The 22,436-nt window shown below is 45.7% G+C and overlaps 1 protein-coding gene across 2 annotated transcripts in view; it reads left to right on the top strand.

The window, feature by feature from the left end:
* Positions 1-22,436, top strand: part of ENPEP (glutamyl aminopeptidase) — a 102,883-nt gene that overhangs the window by 15,170 nt on the left and 65,277 nt on the right. For both annotated transcript variants that reach the window (XM_053251608.1, XM_053251609.1), the window contains exons 2-3: positions 4,348-4,489; positions 13,682-13,813. In XM_053251608.1, the coding sequence (XP_053107583.1) occupies positions 4,348-4,489; positions 13,682-13,813 (274 nt within the window). The remainder of the gene's footprint in view (positions 1-4,347; positions 4,490-13,681; positions 13,814-22,436) is intronic.

The raw sequence follows: 22,436 nt of genomic DNA on the forward strand, positions 1-22,436 counted from the left end.
TCTCGCTCAGTATTGTCTTCACAGACTGGCAGCGGCTTCTCCAAGGTTGCAGGCGGCAGGGACCTCTCTCAGCCCTATCTTGGAGATGGCAGGGAGGGAACTTGGAACCATCCCCTGAGGGAAATATCTTACAGTGCTCACACTTCTAGTCTCCCATTCATATGCAACCAGGGTGGACCCTGCTTAGCTAAGGCGACAAGTCATGGAATATCTGACAGTGCTCACACTTCTAGTCTCCCATTCAAATGCAAAGCAGGGTGAACCCTGCTTAGTAAAGGGGACAATCCATGCCTGCTACCACAGGACCAGCTCTCCTCCTGTACAACGGGTCACCCACCAAGCCAAACACAGCCCGGCACTCATTTATTGTGGCCCTTCACTCTTCTGTTTTTATAGTCCTAGAAAGCATATTAAACTTCAGATAGGTCACCATACATGGCTGGTTTGTTACAGGTAGACTCCGCTTTATGGGGAATTAGGGAACTCGGCACTTCAGCTCTTGTGTAACAGACTCTAACCAGGGCTCTTTTGCCTGAGAGAGAGAAATGCCCAACCATGCCTGGAGTGTAGAATGTATGCCGTTTTCTTAATTTATAGGAAGTCAAAGTCAGAAAACCTATGAAAGTCTCATCCTCATACTGTCCATATGTTGGTTATATGAATTGCATTTCAGTACTGCTTGTATGAAAGTTCCATGTTTATGGGCAGTATTTAATTGTCCCAATTTCTACTTTTCCGCATCAAGCACAGACATACACTCAGATGCACACCCTAAAGTACGCTTCAGTTACCAGCCTACAACTTATCAATCTAATTTGTGTGCTACCTCTGCTAACTGAGCAATGAGGCACCTCTTATATTTAGCAGGGGGAGAGCAAGTGGCCCTATCCAACCCCAGCACAGCATCCCTCTAGTGGCTGTTGCTAGTATCTGCCTTGAGTTTCTTTAAAGCCAGAAGTTGGAAGCTCGAATCCCCGCTGTTATGTTCCCCAGACTATGGGAAACCTATATTGGGCAACAGCAATATAGGAACATCTCATACTGTGTGGGAGGAGGCAATGGTAAACCCCTTCTGTATTCTACCAAAGACAGCCACAGGGCTCTGGGGTCACCAGGAGTCGAAACCAACTCGATGGCACACTTTACCTTTAACCATCTTATACATTTATTATTTATTTTTCTGTGCAAATCATTTGAGAACTTTTGTTGAAAAGTAGCATATGAATTTTCAAAGTCATCCCCTTACCCATTACACCATCTCCTATCCAAGTGAGATATGAAAGAGAGCCGGTCTTGTGGTAGCAAGAATGACTTGTCCCCTTAGCTAAGCAGGGTCTGCCCTGGTTGCATATGAAAGGGAGACTAGAAGTGTGAGCACAGTGAGATATTCCCCTCAGAGGATGGGGCTGCTCTGGAAAGAGCAGAAGGTTCCAAGTTCCCTCCCTGGCTTCTCCAAGATAGGGCTAAGAGAGAGATTCCTGCCTTCAACCTTGGAGATGCCGCTGCCATTTTGTGTAGACAATACTGAGCTAGCTAGACCAATGGTCTGATTCGGTATATGGCAGCTTCCTATGTTCCTAAGTGCTGGTCGGGCACTGGACAGAATTCAGGATCTGCAGTGTCAGTGAGGGAGTCTTCCCACATGCAGCATGGGCATCAGGGAGGCTGCAGTGAAGAAGCTACCTGGGTCTCTAACTTACCCCCCTTTATAGCTTAATAGTCCTGGGCTCCTAATGGGCTGATAGTGGGGTAATTTGTCACAATTGGTCACTTTAGCTCACCTGACATTAGCCTCCCACTCCTACCCCAACCTTATGTCTATTAGACAACTGATTATGGTTTCTGCATTTTCTCTTCATACATGGCCTACCCACTTCCTCTTTACCTTATCTTTCTCCAGCTTGCTTAGTTTCTATTTGGCTCACAGCTACATATGTAATTTCCTAATTTCAGCTGCGCCACACTTATATAATCTCTTAATCTTAGTTTGCCATGCACATTATGTGCAGAAATATAACACTGCAAGCCAGCATCACACAGGCATAAAATGTTCCAGAGAATTCCTTATCTTGTTAACTTTGCCAGGTTCAATTCCTAATGAGAGTTCCCTTGCTATAGTTTTGCTTTAATTTCCTATTCCCCAATATCAAACATTCAACTTTTCCCCCCTCAGCCTTTCAGTCCTTTTATTTCCTTAAACCATACTTTGCCTCCCAAACTCATGCTACACAACAGGCTGGCTTTGTTTAGCTTGGTGCGACACAAGTTGTGCAAGTTTATTTTATAATAATGTCCTGATATCTCTTATTGCAGAGACAGCTCTGCAAAGTTATCTCCATGATCTTTTTGAATCATTTCATTGGTGTGGGTAGAAGTTATATCACCTGATATGTGAGAGGGTGAGAGAGATAATACACTGTGTTTGGGAGGGACTTTGGTCCTTTACCTCAGAAAATCCCCCAATTGCACCTTCCTGTCAGATGCTACATATGTGAATAGCACTGGATTCTTCTGCTTTAGAGAAATGTCTGTAAGCTCTGCAGTCGTTTCTCCAGACCCCATCCAGTCATTTCTCCAGACTGCCATTGAAGGGAAAGTGGGAAGGAAGAATGGATGAGATGGTTTGAATGAAGCGAGGGGGAGGGAAAGGAAGGAACCAAGGAGAGCCCCTGGGTCAAAGCCTGCAGGGGAAAGAATTTGGCCCTTATCCATCCACTTAGCCCCAGACCATGATTCATTGCCAATTTCCCATCCATAATTGCACCACTTGGTGGGCATCTCACTAGGAGGCAGTAAAACATCAAACAAACTAGTACATTCAGGCTTCAGTATGCCACTATAAGTTTTTTATGATCAGTTAAGCATTTAAGTACTGCAGGAAAAATCCAAGGACACTAGAACATTGACAAATAATCTGTCAAGATAACGTATAGATCTTCAGGAATGTTACAAGTTCTGATCTTTATTCCTAATTACTTTTTGATTTTTTTTTCTTTTAAAAAGAAAAGTGGATGTTATACAGCTCTAAGTATTTGCAGACATGTGGTTGGAAAATAACCGACATTTTAGATTAATTGAAGAGACAACTTAGGTGCATTCTCCCATCAATCAGAAGGAAAGCATGCTCCATCTCTGAGTACTATGTTGATAAGAAGAGCTGTATTCCATTTAGGGAGCAGATATGCATTGTACACCCCAGCAACAATCCTAATGATCCAATTTTCTATAGTCGTTCATTACCTGTGCAGGTGAGATATTCTAATACCCACTGGTATGGTAAACATCACCAGTGTGCTCCATAGCAATTTGTTTTCCTACATCCTATCACCATTCCAGACCATTCAAAATTACTATTATGCAATGCTCCATGAACAATGAAAGGCAGGCATGCAAGGTTATCCCAGAGTGATCAATGTCTCTGTTATGAATGTGCTGTTTCCAGCTAACTTTTGACAAGCTGCTTAAAGTGATCCATCACTCATAAGAGACAGACTAACATGGCTGCCCCTCCAGAAATATTACTTCAGCATACAATCTGTGCGTAGCTTAATCCACATTTACTGCGCCACCATAAATTGCCAAAAGTGGGGTTTGCTGTGGGATGTCCAAGTCAGTGCAGGCAGGTTAAGTAGCAAACTGAGTGCATGCCAAAACCATTACATAACTGTGTTGACACACGTGGCATTTTGCATGAGATCCAAATCCACATTCTTAAAATGCTTGCTCACAGATCTTCATCTCTCATCATACGCTTATCCAAGCCTGTACAGCTGGTTACTTCAAATGAATGGTAACCCAACTGTAGTATATTGGCCCTCCTGGCTTTTCATCCCAGGAAGTGCCCAAGTTCAGCTCTCAGGTTCCATGTTTTCTGTTTCCAATCTAATTCAGTGTTGCCTGCAGCTAGCTGAAAGGGTTTTCTATGTTGTATTAAGTAAATTTGCTAGTTAGTTTTGCACCATCTGTGTAGCCTCCTCCTCCTCCTCTTCATGATACTTAATAACAACAACTTTGATCTTTCAGTTCTTACTGCTTGCCTAGAACAGTAACAAGATGGAAGGCCCAAATACATAGTTGTTGGGTTGCACTTCAGTTTGGCGGATAATTGATTGTGTAGACTTATCTTACACCTTACCTCAGTTTTAAAACGGATGATATTTCAGTGCTTAATATTTTGCAGGACAATCTCTTTAGGTTATTAGCATGTGAGCCAGAAGGGTAGGATTCTCCCTTTTATTTATTTTGATGAAAGATTTGTTTTATTGCCTTTACGTTTGGGAAAATTAGGTCTAAGTGCTCATTTGAGAGTAATGGTTTGATTCAACAATCTTTCATTTATTTCAAAAGGAGCATAGCAGCTACAGATCATGAACCGACAGATGCCCGGAAGTCATTTCCTTGCTTTGATGAACCTAACAAAAAGGCAACTTACACTATATCTATTATCCATGAAAACTCATATCAAGCTTTATCAAATATGCCTGTGGAGGTATGTATTCTGCCATTCATACCTGTGTATCATGTGTGCATGATAGATGCATTCTGGTGTCAAGGATCAACAAATCACTTGCTCTGAATCGGAAGTGTGCCGTTGAGTCAGTGTTGACTCCTGGCGACCACAGAGCCCTGTGGTTGTATTTGGTAGAATACAGGAGGGATTTACCATTGCCATCTCCCGCGCAGTATGAGATGATGCCTTTCAGCAGCGTCCCATATCACTGCTGCCCGATATAATCTGAAGCAGTCCTTTATTACTTCAGGAGATTCAAAGAATACTCTGGAGTGGAGTAGGTTGATTGTAGCCTGTTAGAGTAACTCAGATCAAACTTACTGGATATCATTTATAGAATGTTTGGCATTACAGAATATATTTCTATTTTTCTAATCATAGATGTGGATGTTTTGTCAAAACCCTTTCCCAAACAAAGTACATAGGTTGAAAACAGGCTATTTTTAGCTATTCTGGCCCAAATTCCACTTTTTCTATGAAGTTAAGGACATAAATTCCCTGTCTCTAGGATTTGCAGCGGAAAAAGTTTTTATGAATTTCAGCCAAAAGAATTTCCAATGAATAGCTTGATTGAAAGTCAAAGCCAATGCATAACTTTGAGTGAATGGTTTCCAAATGTCCAAATTAAGTGAACAATTAAAATGCAGATTCCAACCACCCAAGCTTCTGGCTAAATATGTTTTCCTAGATATTTTACATAAGCAAAATATCAGCTACAGTACACAGTTCTAGAAACAGTACTGCTGCTGCAGAAGAGAAAGATATAACCCATAAAATCACATCATATTAATATCATTTATATTCCTGTTAGGGCAGATATCTTATTTAATCTGCTATGGTTGGGAGTGTCACATTGTGAATAGCCAAAATCCATTGCATAGCTGCATGAGAATAGATCTCATGTATTTCATTGGGGTTAATTGCACATAACCATGCACTAGATTGTGGCCAGTGTCTGTTCATGGTTTTAGTTATTATTTATCAAATTTTATTATTTATCAAATGTGTACACCAACCCAAACTTTCATCTCTGAGTAGTAGTTGCCATACAGCTACTACCATTTTGTGGTGAGAAACCTGTGGATATTCACTAAGTCATAGGCTTGGACAAGGGCTTGTAGAACATCTAGTCCAACCCCCTGCTTGATGATCCAGACTTAAAGAATCCCCAACAGATGGCTATCTAACCTCTGCTTAAAGACCTTCAGAGTGGAGAGCCCACCACCCCCTAGGTAATTATTCATTGTCAAATTGCTCTTATTGTTAGGAAGACTAATTTAAGGCCATTAGATCTAGCCCTGCCCTCTGGGGCAGCAGAAAACAAATCTTTGTCCTGTTCTATGTGGCAATTTGTCAGGTATTTGAAGAGTGCCATCAAGTCTTTTCTAAGCAAAAAATATACCTCAACCTTTTCTCATAGGGCTTGTTTTCCTGATCCCTGACCATCTTCATTGGCCTCCTCTAGGCTACCATATTCACCCTCTTGGATTTCTGTGCAAGTGTACACAATTTTGACATCTAATGCTACCCTTCCCTTCTGTGAGGGATATGCACAAAACCAGTTTGCCCAGTTAAGTTCAAGTCTGAACCGGGCCCGAACTGGCCCTGAGCCAGCCTGGAGGGGTCTGGCTCGACCTTGAACAAAACCAGGGCTGGTCCAGCTTGAGGGTGAACCCTCAAGCTGGACCAGTTTGATGGCGAACCGACTTGAGGTTGGGCCAGTTCACACATCCCTACCTTCTGTTACAGTTTTTTCAAACAGGTTATATACTTAAAATCATTGCATTCCAATCCTGAAAGTCATCCCACTAAATCATCATCATCATCATCATCATCTCCTCCTCCTCCTCCTCCTCTTCTTCTTTTTGTTTACACATTGCTGTTCAGTCCCCCGCAAAAGGGTTCGCAAAGTGGTTTACATATCAAAATGAATGAGAAGATGGTTCCCTGTCCCCAAAGGGTTCACAATCTGAAAATAAACACAAGAGTGGGAGCCTTTGGATAGATGCTATGCTAGGTTGAATAGGCACAGTTGTTCTCCCCCTTCTAAAAAGAGAGCCACCACTTTACAAGGTGCCTCTTTGCCCAATGTGCCTATGAAGTCATATTTAGCAGTTCTAAAAGAACATTTGTGTAGTTCAAAAATTCATGCCATGCAGACTTTATGTTAGATTATGTAAAAGGTGACTGATGACAATGAGAAAAGTAAAGTGAGTCATCCAGGCTCCTCTAGAACCCAGACCACAATCAATTGTATCCATTTCTCCACCCCTACCAAAGACACTTCCTATAGATGCCACTGCTACTCTCCAAATAGTCTTCACCAATGAATAAAACATGCTCTCCAATAGTGTTGTCAGATTCCCAGATCTGAGGATTTTCCTCCCAGCCTGACATTTAGGCTTCTAAATGTCATGGAATGTGACTCTAGTATTTTCTAGTATTATCTTCTGTACTGTAATAACCATAACCACCCTGGCATGCACACAAGTACAGACATTCTTGCCACATTTCCCCCACAAAACCTATTTCCTCTGCTTCTAAGGGAGCGGTAACTAGCATAACCACAGATGCCCTTATTACTGGGTGCATAATGGTATGCCATCCAGGAATTCATGTGCTGGGAGAAACATCAGTTTAGCAAAACAATCACAATATCCACATCATATTTCAAAGAATTTCCTAAGAACTATGGCAAAACAATAAATAACATCACTCAGATATGATGAGTTTATTCAAGTAGTACACATCAGGGATGTGCAGGGATGGCTCAGGCATACGCCGGTAGGGTGGTGAGCAGTTCCTTTAAAAAGAACAGGTAAGCTGCTCCTCTCCTGCTCATCCTCTGCTCCGCCAGTTTTCTGCAACCTGCTCCTGCTCTCTCAGAGGCTGTGTGCAGCTGCAAGGCTGTTCCCTGCAGCCTCCATGCAACATCGGCATGCACATTTATTTATTTATTTATTTATTTATTTTTGCATTTTTATACCGCCTTTCATTAAAATATAGCCCCAAGGCGGTTTACAAAAGTTAAAAACATACAATAAAAACACAATAAAAACATCATATTAAAAGTACAAAAACATATAAAAACAGGCATAAAAACAACACAACAAATACAACAAATAGAAACACAAAGAAGCCGCAGTAGAAAACAATCATGTAAAAGCCTGGGTAAAAAGCCAAGTCTTTAAAAGCTTTCTAAAAGCCGTGATGGAGTCCGAGGAACGAATGGCCGCTGGGAGAGCATTCCAGAGTCTGGGGGCAGCAACAGAGAAGGCCCTGTCCCGAGTGCACGACAACCGGGCCTCCCTCATTGTCGGCACCCGGAGCAGGGCCCCCTCAGATGTCCTCGTCCAGCGGGCAGCAACCCTTGGGAGCAGGCGGTCCCTCAAATACCCTGGGCCCAAACCGTTTAGGGCTTTAAAGGTCAAAACCAGCACCTTGAATTGGACCCGGAAACGAACCGGCAGCCAGTGCAGCTCTTTCAAAATGGGAGTGACATGTTCCCAACGGGCAGCTCTGGATAAAACCCTCGCTGCCGCGTTTTGCACTAGCTGCAGTTTCCGGATATTCTTCAAGGGCAGCCCCACGTAGAGCGCGTTACAGTAATCCAGCCGCGACGTGACTAAGGCGTGGGTAACCGTGGCCAGATCTGCCTTCTCGAGAAAGGGACGCAGCTGGCGCACCAGCCGAAGCCGTGCAAAGGCACCCCTGGCCACCGCCTCCACCTGAGCCTCCAAAAGCAGAGCCGGGTCCAGTAGTACCCCCAAGCTGCGTACTTGCTCCTTCAAGGGGAGTGCAACCCCATCCAGAACCGGTAAAATCTCCTCATCCCGATTGGCTCTCCTACTGACCAACAGTACCTCCGTCTTATCCGGATTCAGTTTCAGTTTGTTAGCCCACATCCAACCCATCACGGCCTCCAACCCCCGATTCAGGACATCCACCGCCTCCCTAGGATCAGATGACAAGGAGAGATAGAGCTGAGTGTCATCCACATATTGCTGACAACTCAGTCCAAATCTCCGGATGACCTCTCCCAGCGGCTTCATGTAGATGTTAAACAGCATGGGGGACAAGACCGATCCCTGCGGGACCCCACAGGCCAACGGCCAGGGGGCCGAGCAGTAGTCCCCCAGCACCACCTTCTGAACCCTCCCCTCAAGAAAGGACCGGAACCACTGCAACGCAGTGCCTCCGATTCCCATACTCGAGAGGCGGCCCAGAAGGATACCATGGTCGATGGTATCGAACGCCGCCGAGAGGTCCAGCAGAACCAACAGGGACGCACTCCCCCTGTCTAGTTCCCGGCGTAGGTCATCCACTAGAGCGACCAAGGCAGTCTCAGTCCCATACCCGGGGCGGAAGCCAGATTGAAAAGGGTCCAGATAATCCGTATCATCCAAGACCCTCTGCAGCTGGGACGCCACCACACGCTCCATCACCTTGCCCAAAAAGGGGAGGTTAGACACAGGTCTATAGTTGTCCAGGTTGGAGGGATCAAGGGAGGGCTTTTTTAATAGAGGTCTTACCACCGCCTCCTTGAGGCACGATGGCATCCTGCCCTCCCTTAACGAAGCATTAACGATCACCTCCAGCCATCTACCTGTCCCCTCCCTGGCAGCTTTTATTAGCCATGAAGGGCAAGGGTCAAGAGCGCACGAAGTCGCCCGCACACTGCCCAGGATCTTGTCCACATCCTCAGGCCGCACCAACCGAAAAGAATCCAACACAACGGGACCAGATGGTACCAGAGGCACGTCTGCCGGAACTGCCAAAACTCTGGAGTCCAGGTCAGCACGGATGCAAGCGACTTTATCTGCAAAGCGACAGGCAAACCGATCACAAAGAGCCGTAGATGACTCCTCCCCCATTGTCCGGGGGGATGTGTGGAGCAATGTTTTCACCACACGAAACAGCTCTGTTTGCCTGCACTGAGCAGACGCAATGGAGGCGGAGAAAAAACATTTCTTCGCCGCCCCCACCGCCACGGCATAGTCCCTAAAATGGGCTCTAGCCCGTGTTCGATCGGATTCGTGACGACTCTTCCTCCACCGTCGCTCCAGCCGTCGTCCGAGTTGCTTCATCGCCCTAAGCTCCGAGGAAAACCAAGGAGCAGAACGGGCTCCACTAAGCCGGAGAGGGCGCTTGGGGGCAACCGTGTCAACAGCCCTGGCCATCTCTCCATTCCAGAGATCAACCAAGGCCTCGACAGGGTCACCAGCTCTGGACACTGGAAACTCCCCGAGGGCCATCTGAAATCCAAGCGGATCCATAAGCCTCCGGGGGCGGACCATCTTAATCGGCCCACCACCCCTGCAGAGGGCAGACGGAGCAGTCAAACTAAACCCCACCAGGTGATGATCTGTCCATGACAAGGGAGTGATCTCAAATTCCCCCACCTCCAGATCATTTATTTCCCGATCGGCAAAAACCAGATCCAGAGTGTGTCCCGCCACGTGGGTAGGGCCCGATACCAACTGAGACAGGCCCATGGTTGCCATGGAGGCCATGAAATCCTGAGCCGCACCCACTAAGGGGACCTCAGCGTGGACACTGAAGTCCCCCAAGACAATAAGCCTGGGGGAACCCAAGGCCACCTCCGAGACCACCCCCGCCAGCTCAGGTAGGGAGACTGAAGTGCAGCGGGGTGGTCGGTACACCAGCAGAATCCCCAGCCTATCTCGGAGGCCCACCCTCAAGGACAAACACTCAAAATTCTGAGATTGCCTGACCGGGCACCTGGAAACGGGGAGGGTCTCTCGAAAGATGACCGCAACGCCTCCTCCCCGACCCTCGAGGCGGGGCTGCTGCACGATCTGGAAACCTGGAGGACAAAGCTGAGAGAGACCAACCCCGCCCAGCGCATCCAACCAGGTCTCCGTCACGCATACCAGGTCAGCACGCTCATCCACAATCAAATCGTGGATGAGAGATGTTTTTGCGTTAACTGACCTGGCATTTAGCAGCAGCACCCTAATCCTCGAAGGAGTGTTCACAGAGCTCCCTAGGGTCAGAGGGTTGGGGGAAGGGCCGGAAAAAGGAACAGGCCTCAATTGCCTGGACCGTTTTCCCCTGTAACGGCCTGCCCAACTCCCACCGCCATACCTCCCTCTGCCCGCTACCCATGATATTGCCGCCCCCACTCCAGACCCACTTTTTTGCTCTCCCAGACACATCTCCCCAGACTATTCCACCACGGCTACTTGGCTTAATTTAAAACCAAGACCAGACTCATACAGTCCCTGCTGACTTCTTGCTTGGTGGAAGATGGATCGTCAAGGCAGGAGGAGAAGATCTTCAGGGCTCCAGGCAGCTCGCCCCACGGCTGAGAGCCACAAGGACGAGAGCCCTTATGCTCTCGCCCTTATGCTCACGCCAAGAGGCTCACGCCCCTGGCCCAGCCCCAGCTTTAAAGCCACAGAGGCTGAGGGTAGATGGCACACACCTGGAGAAAGAGGTGGGGCAGAAGCCCAAACACAGTCACTGCCCTGCCAAGATGTTCCCTCTTCCCTTCCTCAGTCCCTGGCCCAGCCCCAGCTTTAAAGCCACAGAGGCTGAGGGTAGATGGCACACACCTGGAGAAAGAGGTGGGGCAGAAGCCCAAACACAGTCACTGCCCTGCCAAGATGTTCCCTCTTCCCTTCCTCAGTCCCTGGCCCAGCCCCAGCTTTAAAGCCACAGAGGCTGAGGGTAGATGGCACACACCTGGAGAAAGAGGTGGGGCAGAAGCCCAAACACAGTCACTGCCCTGCCAAGATGTTCCCTCTTCCCTTCCTCAGTCCCTGGCCCAGCCCCAGCTTTAAAGCCACAGAGGCTGAGGGTAGATGGCACACACCTGGAGAAAGAGGTGGGGCAGAAGCCCAAACACAGTCACTGCCCTGCCAAGATGTTCCCTCTTCCCTTCCTCAGTCCCTGGCCCAGCCCCAGCTTTAAAGCCACAGAGGCTGAGGGTAGATGGCACACACCTGGAGAAAGAGGTGGGGCAGAAGCCCAAACACAGTCACTGCCCTGCCAAGATGTTCCCTCTTCCCTTCCTCAGTCCCTGGCCCAGCCCCAGCTTTAAAGCCACAGAGGCTGAGGGTAGATGGCACACACCTGGAGAAAGAGGTGGGGCAGAAGCCCAAACACAGTCACTGCCCTGCCAAGATGTTCCCTCTTCCCTTCCTCAGTCCCTGGCCCAGCCCCAGCTTTAAAGCCACAGAGGCTGAGGGTAGATGGCACACACCTGGAGAAAGAGGTGGGGCAGAAGCCCAAACACAGTCACTGCCCTGCCAAGATGTTCCCTCTTCCCTTCCTCAGTCCCTGGCCCAGCCCCAGCTTTAAAGCCACAGAGGCTGAGGGTAGATGGCACACACCTGGAGAAAGAGGTGGGGCAGAAGCCCAAACACAGTCACTGCCCTGCCAAGATGTTCCCTCTTCCCTTCCTCAGTCCCTGGCCCAGCCCCAGCTTTAAAGCCACAGAGGCTGGGGGTAGATGGCACACACCTGGAGAAAGAGGTGGGGCAGAAGCCCAAACACAGTCACTGCCCTGCCAAGATGTTCCCTCTTCCCTTCCTCAGTCCCTGGCCCAGCCCCAGCTTTAAAGCCACAGAGGCTGAGGGTAGATGGCACACACCTGGAGAAAGAGGTGGGGCAGAAGCCCAAACACAGTCACTGCCCTGCCAAGATGTTCCCTCTTCCCTTCCTCAGTCCCTGGCCCAGCCCCAGCTTTAAAGCCACAGAGGCTGAGGGTAGATGGCACACACCTGGAGAAAGAGGTGGGGCAGAAGCCCAAACACAGTCACTGCCCTGCCAAGATGTTCCCTCTTCCCATGAACACTGGCCATGTGTGTGCCAATGCCACACGGAGGCTGCAGGGAACAATGCCATACCAGTGCACAGCCAGAAAATCATGGGGTGGGGGACAGTGGGATCTGCTTACCTGCTTTTTAAGGGAACTGCTCCACACCCCGCCAAATTGGTTCGAATGCAAGTGCCCGATCCGGTTCGTCACTTCCCAGAGGAGGCGCCAAACTGGCTTGGGCACATCCCTAGTACACATGATGTACATGGGATGTTCAAAATGCTTGTTTTGATGGGGACCCACTAACCTATATAATAAGCACATGGACAGATTTTTTTTTCCCATTCTGTGTTATGGAAATAGCAGACACGTGACCATATAGCATTCCCAAGAAAGGGAGATATGATGGTTTCAATGTTACTGGTGGCTACATAATGCAGTGCTTTCCTCAAATTATCTAAATTTTTATCATAATTTGAAATAAGTCATTCCTGCTATTTAACTTGTAGGGACAAAACTGCAAATGCTTACAAATGCAGACCGCACTCATATGACCAAGGACAAGGCTAACTCACCTCTTACCCAGGATAACTCACCCAACATGCTCCCGATTTTTGCTCTTCTGCGAGTGGAAATGCTGGCTAACTCACTCAGAAACTATTGTGTGCCGTGGTAGTTGGCACAGGGTAGCCGGGATTTTAAATCTAGAATCAGATCATGGCTAGCTAAATAGTGTCTCCATGCAGCATATGATCATTTTCAGATGATTTGACTGGGATTTCTGAATGTAGATGTGCAAAAATCAGGAGCAGACTGGGTGAATTATCCTAGATAAGTTAGCCTGGTTGTGTGAACACAGCCATAGTAAAGCTGTGGTTTTGCTGAGTATATTTTCTTATGAAAAACCCACAAAAATGTTTTGAGTAAAATTGCAGATGAATAATTCCGTTGAGGCCTCATAAAATTTGCACGTATCTATCTGGAAGCCAAGGACTATTCCTTGACAAAGCTAGTCTGTTTCATTAAAGCTGTGCATGATATGAAAAAGATGGTCACCTTACCCTCCATGCTTTCTCCAGAAATGAAGACTCACTTGATTTAGCTCCCCCGCCTGGCTAATATTTTATGCTTTCATGACTATCAGGAGAGCCTGCTTACAGAAGGAACCAGCTGAACATAAATCAAATGGCTTTCAGCCCTTTTTGAAATTAGAATTGGAAGCTGAAAAATCCACTCTGAGAGCATTAAAAATGAAAAAGCCATATTATATAAGTGTAGCAAAAAAATAACTTTAATGATTCCACTCTGCAAAGCACAGAAGGAATTATAGTAGCGGGGGTTTACTTACAAGCATGTACCATTTGTAATTATTTTTCCCCCCACAGGAAACAGTTTCATTGGATAGTGTTTGGAATCAGACAACATTCAAAAAATCTGTCCCAATGAGCACTTACTTGGTGTGTTGGGCTGTGCACCAGTTTGAATATATAGAAAAAAAATCATCTCGAGGAATTCCTGTAAGTCCCATGTTAATTCTTAATCAACTTCTTCAGTGATTGTCAATGACTTTTGCTTTGCAACATGAAAACAAAGCAGCTACTTTAGTTCATGGTCTAATGGGTTTTTTCTGTTCTGGTATTTTGCGGAAGAATAGCAACGCAGTTTAGAAAAGCTTCTTCTGTTTTCAAAGATCCTTGGGCCCAGATTAAACATGCTGGCTTCTGTTCAGCTACAGTTAATTGTGACTAAGTTGCATTGATTGCATATATTTCTGACCAACTTGTTCCATAGGTTTCAGTGTGACTGAGTCAATCCAGATTTAGCTGGATTTGGGCTAGTGTGCATGTCATGTTGCAGTGAATGGGTTGTGTCCAATGAAAGTTAGTCATGACTAAGTCCCTCAGGGGGTGGGGCTGTAGCTCAGTGGACGAATACATGCTTTGCATGTCTAAGGTTTCAGATTCAATCCCTGGCATTTCCAGGTAGAGCAGGGAAATATACAATAGTGCTTAATATCTAACTTAATATCTAAGTAGTGCTGAAACTAATTTCTTCCCAACTTCCCTTTTTGCCAATGCTGACATTGAATTGTCTCCAAATGCTTGAATGTTGGTCTGCTTTAAAAAAAATAATGCTTGAACATTGTTAGATCTTGGTAGAACGTTGAATGAATGCTTGAACATTGGTAGATTTTTTTAAAAAAAAGTTGTTTTGCCAGTTCCTTCCAGGCATGTCGGGATGCTAGTGTAGTAGGAGATTGGTAATGAGGGTGTTTAAGATATCTCGAGCCCAGTGCTTCCCAGCCCTCTAAGGGTTTCAGTTCCGCTAGCTTCACTTGAGCCAATGCTGGCTTTTCCCCTTCCATGCCGGCTTGTCAGTGTTTAGCTTGTGCGATTAAAAACGTGTTATGATACAATCTAAGATTCACTAGGCTGAAGCCCCCTTTGTCTGCGGCTAGCTGGAGTTTATTATAAGCAATCCGAGGCCTGCTGTTTCCCCAGAGAAACCTCTTCACAGCTCTGTTTGAGCCCTGTGCCCACATGGATATGACACTGTGGGGAAACTTGCACGTATTGATAGGCAAACAGCCAATTTTATGGAAACATTGGGCAGAAAAAGGAATCAGCTGGTTATCACAGCTGATAAATGAAGATGATAACTACAAACCCTTTGCACTCTTGCAAGAGGAGTTCCATTTACCACCGGCAACTGCCTGGCAGTATATGCAACTGAAACATAACATATCTGCTCAATTTGGTCCGGACGCCCTGGTGGCCCCAGCAACTCCAGTTATATTAGTGCATGCCATTAAGTTGTCCTCTCTCCCAAAACTAAATAAATACTTATATGCCTGTGTGCATGGAGACATGGATCCTGGATTAGGTCTACTTAGAGACAAATGGAATCTGGAACTTACAGATAAAGCGTCACCAGCAGAGGCGTAACTATAGGGGGGGCAGGGGGGGCACGTGCCCCGGGCGCCATCTTTTCTGGTCATGTGGGGGGCGCCGCCATGACCAAATTTTTTTTTTAAAAAAATTAATTTTTTGTTAATACAAATGTTTCCTACTCAGTGCAGCAGCGCTGCAGCAGTCAAGGGAGCACGTCGGTGCCCCCTTCCCTACAAGCGGTCCCTTCCACACCGCCTGCCGTCCCCCCATTGCTTTGCTGGCGCCTGGCGGCCAGTCAGTGGCCTGGCTTGGCGGCGGCGGTGGGCGCTTGTGAGGAAAAACCTAAGTATAATGTAGTATGGGGGGGCAGTGGGGGGGGCACGGTGTGGGGGGGTGCCATTTCAGTGCTTGCCCCAGGCGCCGTTTTCCCTAGTTACGCCTCTGGTCACCAGCGCAATGGCAAGATATTTTAGGTAGTGTTAAATGCAGCTCAGTGGATCTCAAATTGCACCTAATCCAACAGAAGATTGTTTTCAGGACCTATTGGACCCCTCTACATCTTAAGTGATTAGAAATTTCCTCAAATAGTAACTGTTGGGGATGCAGTAATCTGCATGCCAATTTAGCACATATGTTCTGGGACTGTTCCATAGTGCAAGGCTTCTGGAGGGAGGTTACTATGCAAATTAACTTAGAGATGGACTCATCTCTTGCACTGAAGGATCTGCATGTAGTTTTGGGGTTTATCCCTTCTGAATGGGGACTAAAATCCAGTTCTAAACAATGCCTATGGCAGCGCTTGCTGGTAGCCAAGAGGTTAATATTGAGGCAATGGAAATCTCCCAGTCCCCCTCGGAGTGAGGATTGGGTGCAGGACCTGCTTGAGCTAGCAGCAGATGAAAAATGGGCCCTCTTAAAAGTAAGCAAATTGGATAAATGGTCCGAAATCTGGGACAACTTCCTTGAACTATTCTTAGAATAGAAATCCTTCTGATCTACCCACACCTACTAGTAGTGCAATGGTGAGTATCCCTTTGCCCCTCCCTCCCCTCCCCTTCTGCTTTGTTCATCTCTCTTTCTCTTTCCTTCTCTCCTTTCTTTTTTCATCTCTCCCCCAACCAGTGCTGAGGGGGGAAGGGAGGCTTGGGCTTGGGGTGGGTGAACTGGGAATGACGTCAAAAAACTTTAAATGAAACTAGCTGAACCCGCACAGAGCATCTGTGCAGTAGTTTACTTACTTTTAGGGGTTTTGTTAGGAGAATTTGATTGGTCGGTTGTTCCTTCTACACCCCCCCCCCCCGCCTCCTGCCCCAGTCTCTCTGGTTCAGAATTATAGATATATGTTAATAAGTACTGATTTTTCACCTTTGAACAAGCATGGTTCTGAACCATTTGGTTCTTTTTCCTGTGGTCATTGTTCGGTATGTTCATTAGCTGTTCCTACCAAGTTTGTACATCATCCTGTTACTCACAAATCATTTCCGCTGCGGGTTTTTTTGCCAGTTGCAGTTCTAAAGCCATTGTTTATGTGATTCAGTGCCCATGCAATCTTTGATACATTGGCAAATCAGAAAGAAGTGCCAAAGTTCGGATTGCTGAACACCGTTCTCGCATTTTGCATAAGGTGGTACAAGCTCCTCTTGTGATGCATTATATTGAAAAACAACATTCTGCTGATTATATTCGTTTATTTTGTATAAGTACTGTGGATCTTCCTTTGCTCTAGCAGACGTCCGTCCAGGGGCGTAACTATAATAGGGCAAGGGGAGACAGTTGTCTGGGGGCCCACTGCCTTGGGGGGGCCCCCAGAGGCAAGTCACATGACTGACTCCCCCAGCCATGCACCCGCCTGGGCTTCCTTCACTTGTATTCATCCTCCGAAGTTGATGTGAATGTTAAGACCTGGAGCTACCAGAACAGCATGTCTTTCTCTAGTACCATTAAATGACTTGCATCATCCACAATTTACAAAACCTTTTAAAAAAACAATTTAGGATGATGTTCTGTTGTGGCACATAGGATAGATAGATAGATAGATAGATAGATAGATAGATAGATAGATAGATTTTACTATCCTTTTTGTTACCACTATTCAGCCTCATTTAAGATTTCTTTACTTCATGAGCTGAGCTTCAGCGACGGAGCACATTTTAAAATCTTGTCTCGGGGCCCACTCTAACATTGCTACGCCCCTGTGTCTGTCAGACTCTTCTTCAGAAAGAAGCTTTTTTCATTCATTATTATTCAACCAAGGTACCTCAAGGTCTGAAATACCCCAATGATCTGTCCTGTTTCTTATGGTATCTTCTGCCTTGAGACCATTCACAGGGTTTCCTAGTTTATACCCTTTGGATTTGTTTCATCTCAGTTTCCTTTTCAGTTTTTCGTTAGTTATTTCTTATTAGAGGATTATCTGCGTTTGTCTTCCTCACCCTTGGCTACAGCTTATGCGGCATTTAGTTTTTTGTTAGTTTGTGGTTTTTCCCTGGTGTGATTTGTCTTCCATCATCAGTCATCATCAGTCATCACAGAGTATGTTGTTTGCTTTTTTTGAATGAAGGATACATGACTTGAACTATATGCATTTACAACATCTCACTGAGTACATCGTTTCCTCCCTTTGGATTTGGGACTTATCACCTGTACTGCATGTACCCATCATTTCCTCATTCTGAAGACATCTCAGACTCTGTCTGGACTCATCATTTCCTCATTCTGAAGACATCTCAGACCTCTGTCTGGACCTGTATACACTGTTTTCTTATTTTTCCATTGTATGTTGTATTTTCATTTGGTATTATGTCATTGTATTTTTACATGTGTTATACAGATGCATTTGATTATTCTCATGTGTGCTGAGAGCTGGTTATTCATTATTTATCATTCATCATTTATCATTCACTATGACTCTTGAGCAAGACTGCCAATGCTTCCTTAGATGTCCAAAACAGTGTGGGCTGATTGGAAATATCTGTGCAACGGTGCACAACATGTGGGCCACAGTATCTAATGACTGAAGTTTAGGTAAAGACTCCCGTTGATTGCAATGGTTTTTAGTCTCGTGTTTAGTTTAGTCTTGCGCCCAGTCTCCTCACTGACTCTTTCCTTGACAAGTTTCTTAACAAGTTACCAAAATCTTATGCCTTCATTTCCGTATCTGCAAATGGGAGCATCTCATTTCCAATGCAGTTTGCTGATGTACATTTCCCCTCAATATTCCTAGGGACCTGGCAAATATTATTTAGCTTTCAAACATAATTTTCTTCCATAATTAAGTTGTTATGCTATGCTTTTGAACAGATAGCTAATGCTAAACTAAGTTCATCTGAGGGAGCAAGCAAAGCAGTGAAGCAGCCTTGATATTCATCCTAATTGTGCTTGTTTCTTTAATTGCTAATCTAAAGATAAAAGCATAGGGTCAGTTAGTCATTAGTGAGGGGAAAATAAAGAGATTAACAGTAGCTCTCAGATTTGTAGCTCTGTTTTTAGTATGAGGATTATCTGGCCAAACACACACATACTCCTTGAAAATTAAGCAACTGTGAAAATCAGAATGTCTTTCGGGCTTTTGGAAAACATCATTAGGAATAAACTTGAAAGAACACAGTAGTCAAAAAATGTGAGTTATGCTAATTTTTGTTTTGTTCCTATGTTCACCAGTTACACTAACAGAGCCTTATTCAGTAGAGACGTGCAATTCTATTCAACCTCAAATTGATTTGGGTCAATTGGGGGCAATTTGCTGATTTGACAGCGAATCACCCTCAAAATAGAGGGCCCAATTCAGGGTTGAAGATAATCACCTCTGATTTAACCCAAATTGATTTGGGTGATTTGAGCACCATTTTGAGGCCCATTCTATAGGGAAATGGGCCTCAAAATGGTGCTTTTTCTGGGGAGAGCTGGTCTACTAATTGGGGCTGGCAAGTAGACCAGTCCTCCGCTCCGGACTTAACATGTCTGCCTGCCTTGGAGGACTGGTCTACTGTGTAGGAGAGAAGGGCTGGTCTACCTACTGACCCCAACTGGTAGACCAACTCTCCCATGAAAAATCACATCATTGTTGTGAGCTTCCCCAAGCAGCAGTAGTGTACTGGAAGGGCGAGGTATAAATAGTTAAAATAAAATAAAATAAAATAAGGCCTGTTTTTCCGGGGACAATTGGTCTTCCAATTGGGGTCAACGTATAGAGGACACCTCCAGTCCTCCGAGGCGGGCTGATGTGCTAAGTCTGGAGCGGAGGGCTGGTCTATTCCCTGACCCCAATTGGTAAACCAGTGCTCCCTGGAAAAAAGCACCATTTCTCCAGCAAAATGGGCTTCAAAATGATGCTTGAATCACCCAAATAAATTCAGGTGATTTGAGGGTGATTCGTTGAGATAGCTGGCCCAGCCGGCTATTTTCAATGAATCAATCTGATGATTAAGCAATTCAATTTAAGCTCAAATCAAATTACAGAATTGGAATTAGTGCACACCCCTACTATTCATATATTGTGCATGTGCAATCTATATAGTGCATGTGAAATTTATGTACTTTGCATGCACATACAGATCTGTACATACCTACACATATACTAATTTTACTCGATGAACATACAATGGAGCATTTCCTATCTGTACTCTCCGTTTGAAGGTCCCTGTATCCAGGTTCACTTTTTGAATGAACTTGGATACAGGGATTTACACACACAATTTACAGCCTGTATGCACATACAGTAAAATATCTGAATAGGGCTCAGGTCTATACATGTGCCAAATGCAGCTCAACAGCCAAGTATGCTGGCTTATCCGATGCCTGAGAGATCCCTGGTTCGGCAGACCCCAGCAACAAATGCAGGACATTTATCAAGGCCCTGATTGGCTCCCATACAAGGCCGGTGGGTGGAGTTAGGCTTGGAGAGTCACAAATTGTCAGGCCCAATTTCAACTGTAAATAGGGAAGGTTTTGTTATTTACAAGGACTAACAGATAATATAACTTATAGATTTAGTTACTCTCTCACCTTCATCTTAAAAAGAGACATGAGAGTTAAGTGAAAATGTTAACTAGAGACACCACAGGCCTGCACAACTTACTAGCCACTAAGCTGATTACAGGATACCAGCCATGTGTGCTGGCAGTGTGTGTGTGTGTGTGTGTGGCCCCAAAGCCTTGCTAAATCTCCTTTGGCTGCTTGTCTCAGATTACCAAAATAGGGTGTGTGTGGTGCGCTTGGCAGATCCCAAGGAAAGGCTGGTGGGCTGGCCACATTTTGGCAAGGAGGCTCACATGTTGTGCAAGCTAAACACTGTTTAAAGGAGTTCTACTTCATTAGTATTTCATGTAAGCATGAAATAAATGCTTCCACCATAGTAACTTCATTGGGGGGGGGGGTCACAGAGGCCAGCTTCCTAACACTGCCTTCACAATTTACTTACTTACTTCCTTATTTGATTTCTTTACCACCCTTCCAAAAATGGCTCAGGGCGGTTTACACAGAGAAATAACAAATAAATAAGATGGCTCCCTGTCCCCAAAGGGCTCACAGTCTAAAAAGAAACATAAGATAGACACCAGCAACAGTCACTGAAGGTACTGTGCTGGGAGTGGATAGGGCCAGTTACTCTCCCCCTGCTAAATAAAGAGAATCACCACATTAAAAGGTGCCTCTTTGCCAAGTTAGCAGGGGTGACTTGGATGTTGAATGTTTTGCACATGCAGTGATTTTTCCTGGTTCCGCCTTCTCTCTGTTGCCCTCATGTATGTCCCTGAAGGTCCCCCAGCTCTGAGGGACATACTTTCAGTGGCCATTAGAGGCAGCAAAGGAGAGGACCAGGAAAAACTGTGTGATTTATCACATTTTAATGTGAAGGTAGCTTTAGTCTGGATGTTGCCCAGTGTTGTGTAATCAATCCTAAAACATTTCGCTGAGAGTCTTTCCAAGAGATCTACTTAGTCAAGAAAATGTATAAGGAATATATTATTAAGATTTTATTAATAATGATTATTATTAATGATATTTTTAATGATTATGAGCAATCCATGCTCTTCCTATGGTAGCAAGCATGAATTCTCCCTTTGCTAAGCAGGGCCCACCCTGGTTTGTATTTGAATGGGAGACTACATGTGAGCACTGTAAGCAGGGCCAGAGCCACCATTGTGCGGACAGGTCCAAAGAACCAAGCCGCCACTCCCTGTGCAGCCACCCTGTCCACCCCCTGCATCTGACGTGGCCCCGTTTGTGAGACGCTTCAGCCAGTGCTGGGTTCCCAGCCTGGTTGGGAATGTGTCTCCCTGCCTTGCGAAGCAGGGAAAGGTGCTTCCAGCCAGGCTAGAAACCCAGCACTGGGTGAAGAAAATGGGTCCCCATGGTCCCATGTCTGCATATGGCTATGGCCCCTGCATCTGATATCAGACACAGGGGGTGTGCCTAGGGCACCTAGGGGCCACCAGTGGCTGGTTGCACCTATGCTGCCGATGGTTACCTGCATGCTTGTCTGTAAGATATTCCCCCCTAGGGGATGGGAAGAGCTCTGGGAAGAGCATCTGCATGCTTTCAGCTTGCAGGCTGAAAGTTCCAAGTTTCCTCCCTGGCATCTCCAAGAGAGGGCCAAGAGTGACTCCCACCTGCAGCCTTGGAGAAGCTGCTGCCACACTAGACAATACAGAGCTAAATGGACCAAGGGTCTGACTCAGTATAAGGCAGCTCCCTAATGTTCTTCTGTCCACTAAGAAACAAACACAGGTTCTTAACCCACTCGTCCTGCACACTCCCATACACTGGCTTCTGGAAGTACAAGAACTACTCATAAGAGCAGTTTGATATTTTGGCAAAGGCAGAAATTTCATGCAGTCATCTAAATCAATAAAAAGATTATCAGAGAGTTCAAAGGGCTTCGCAGAACACTTAGTACCATCTGTGGCTGCCTTTTATGTTTTACACTTGGGTGCTGCTCATACTAAATGTGCCATGCTGAGAACATTTAAAAAAAAATGAAAGAATCCCCAGACAAATCAGTTTATGCAAAGGGAGATTACACTCTCATACAGGGTTGAGTATATGTGAGAATTGCCAAGAGCAGAAATAGAGAGGGGAGCAGAAACAGAGAAGAAACAGATAGCTCTGTGAGCTATCTGGAGGGGAACCCATGCCCCTAGTATGAACTTTGCGGGGAGGGCTACTTATCATGGAAGCCACTAAAGATTGGCCCCAAAAGGGACTCTTCAAGAGCAGGACCATGAATCTGTTGAAGGAATATTCCTGGTGA

This window comes from Hemicordylus capensis, chromosome 5 (genome assembly GCF_027244095.1).
Source record: "Hemicordylus capensis ecotype Gifberg chromosome 5, rHemCap1.1.pri, whole genome shotgun sequence".
Classification (NCBI taxonomy): Eukaryota; Metazoa; Chordata; class Lepidosauria; order Squamata; family Cordylidae; genus Hemicordylus; species Hemicordylus capensis.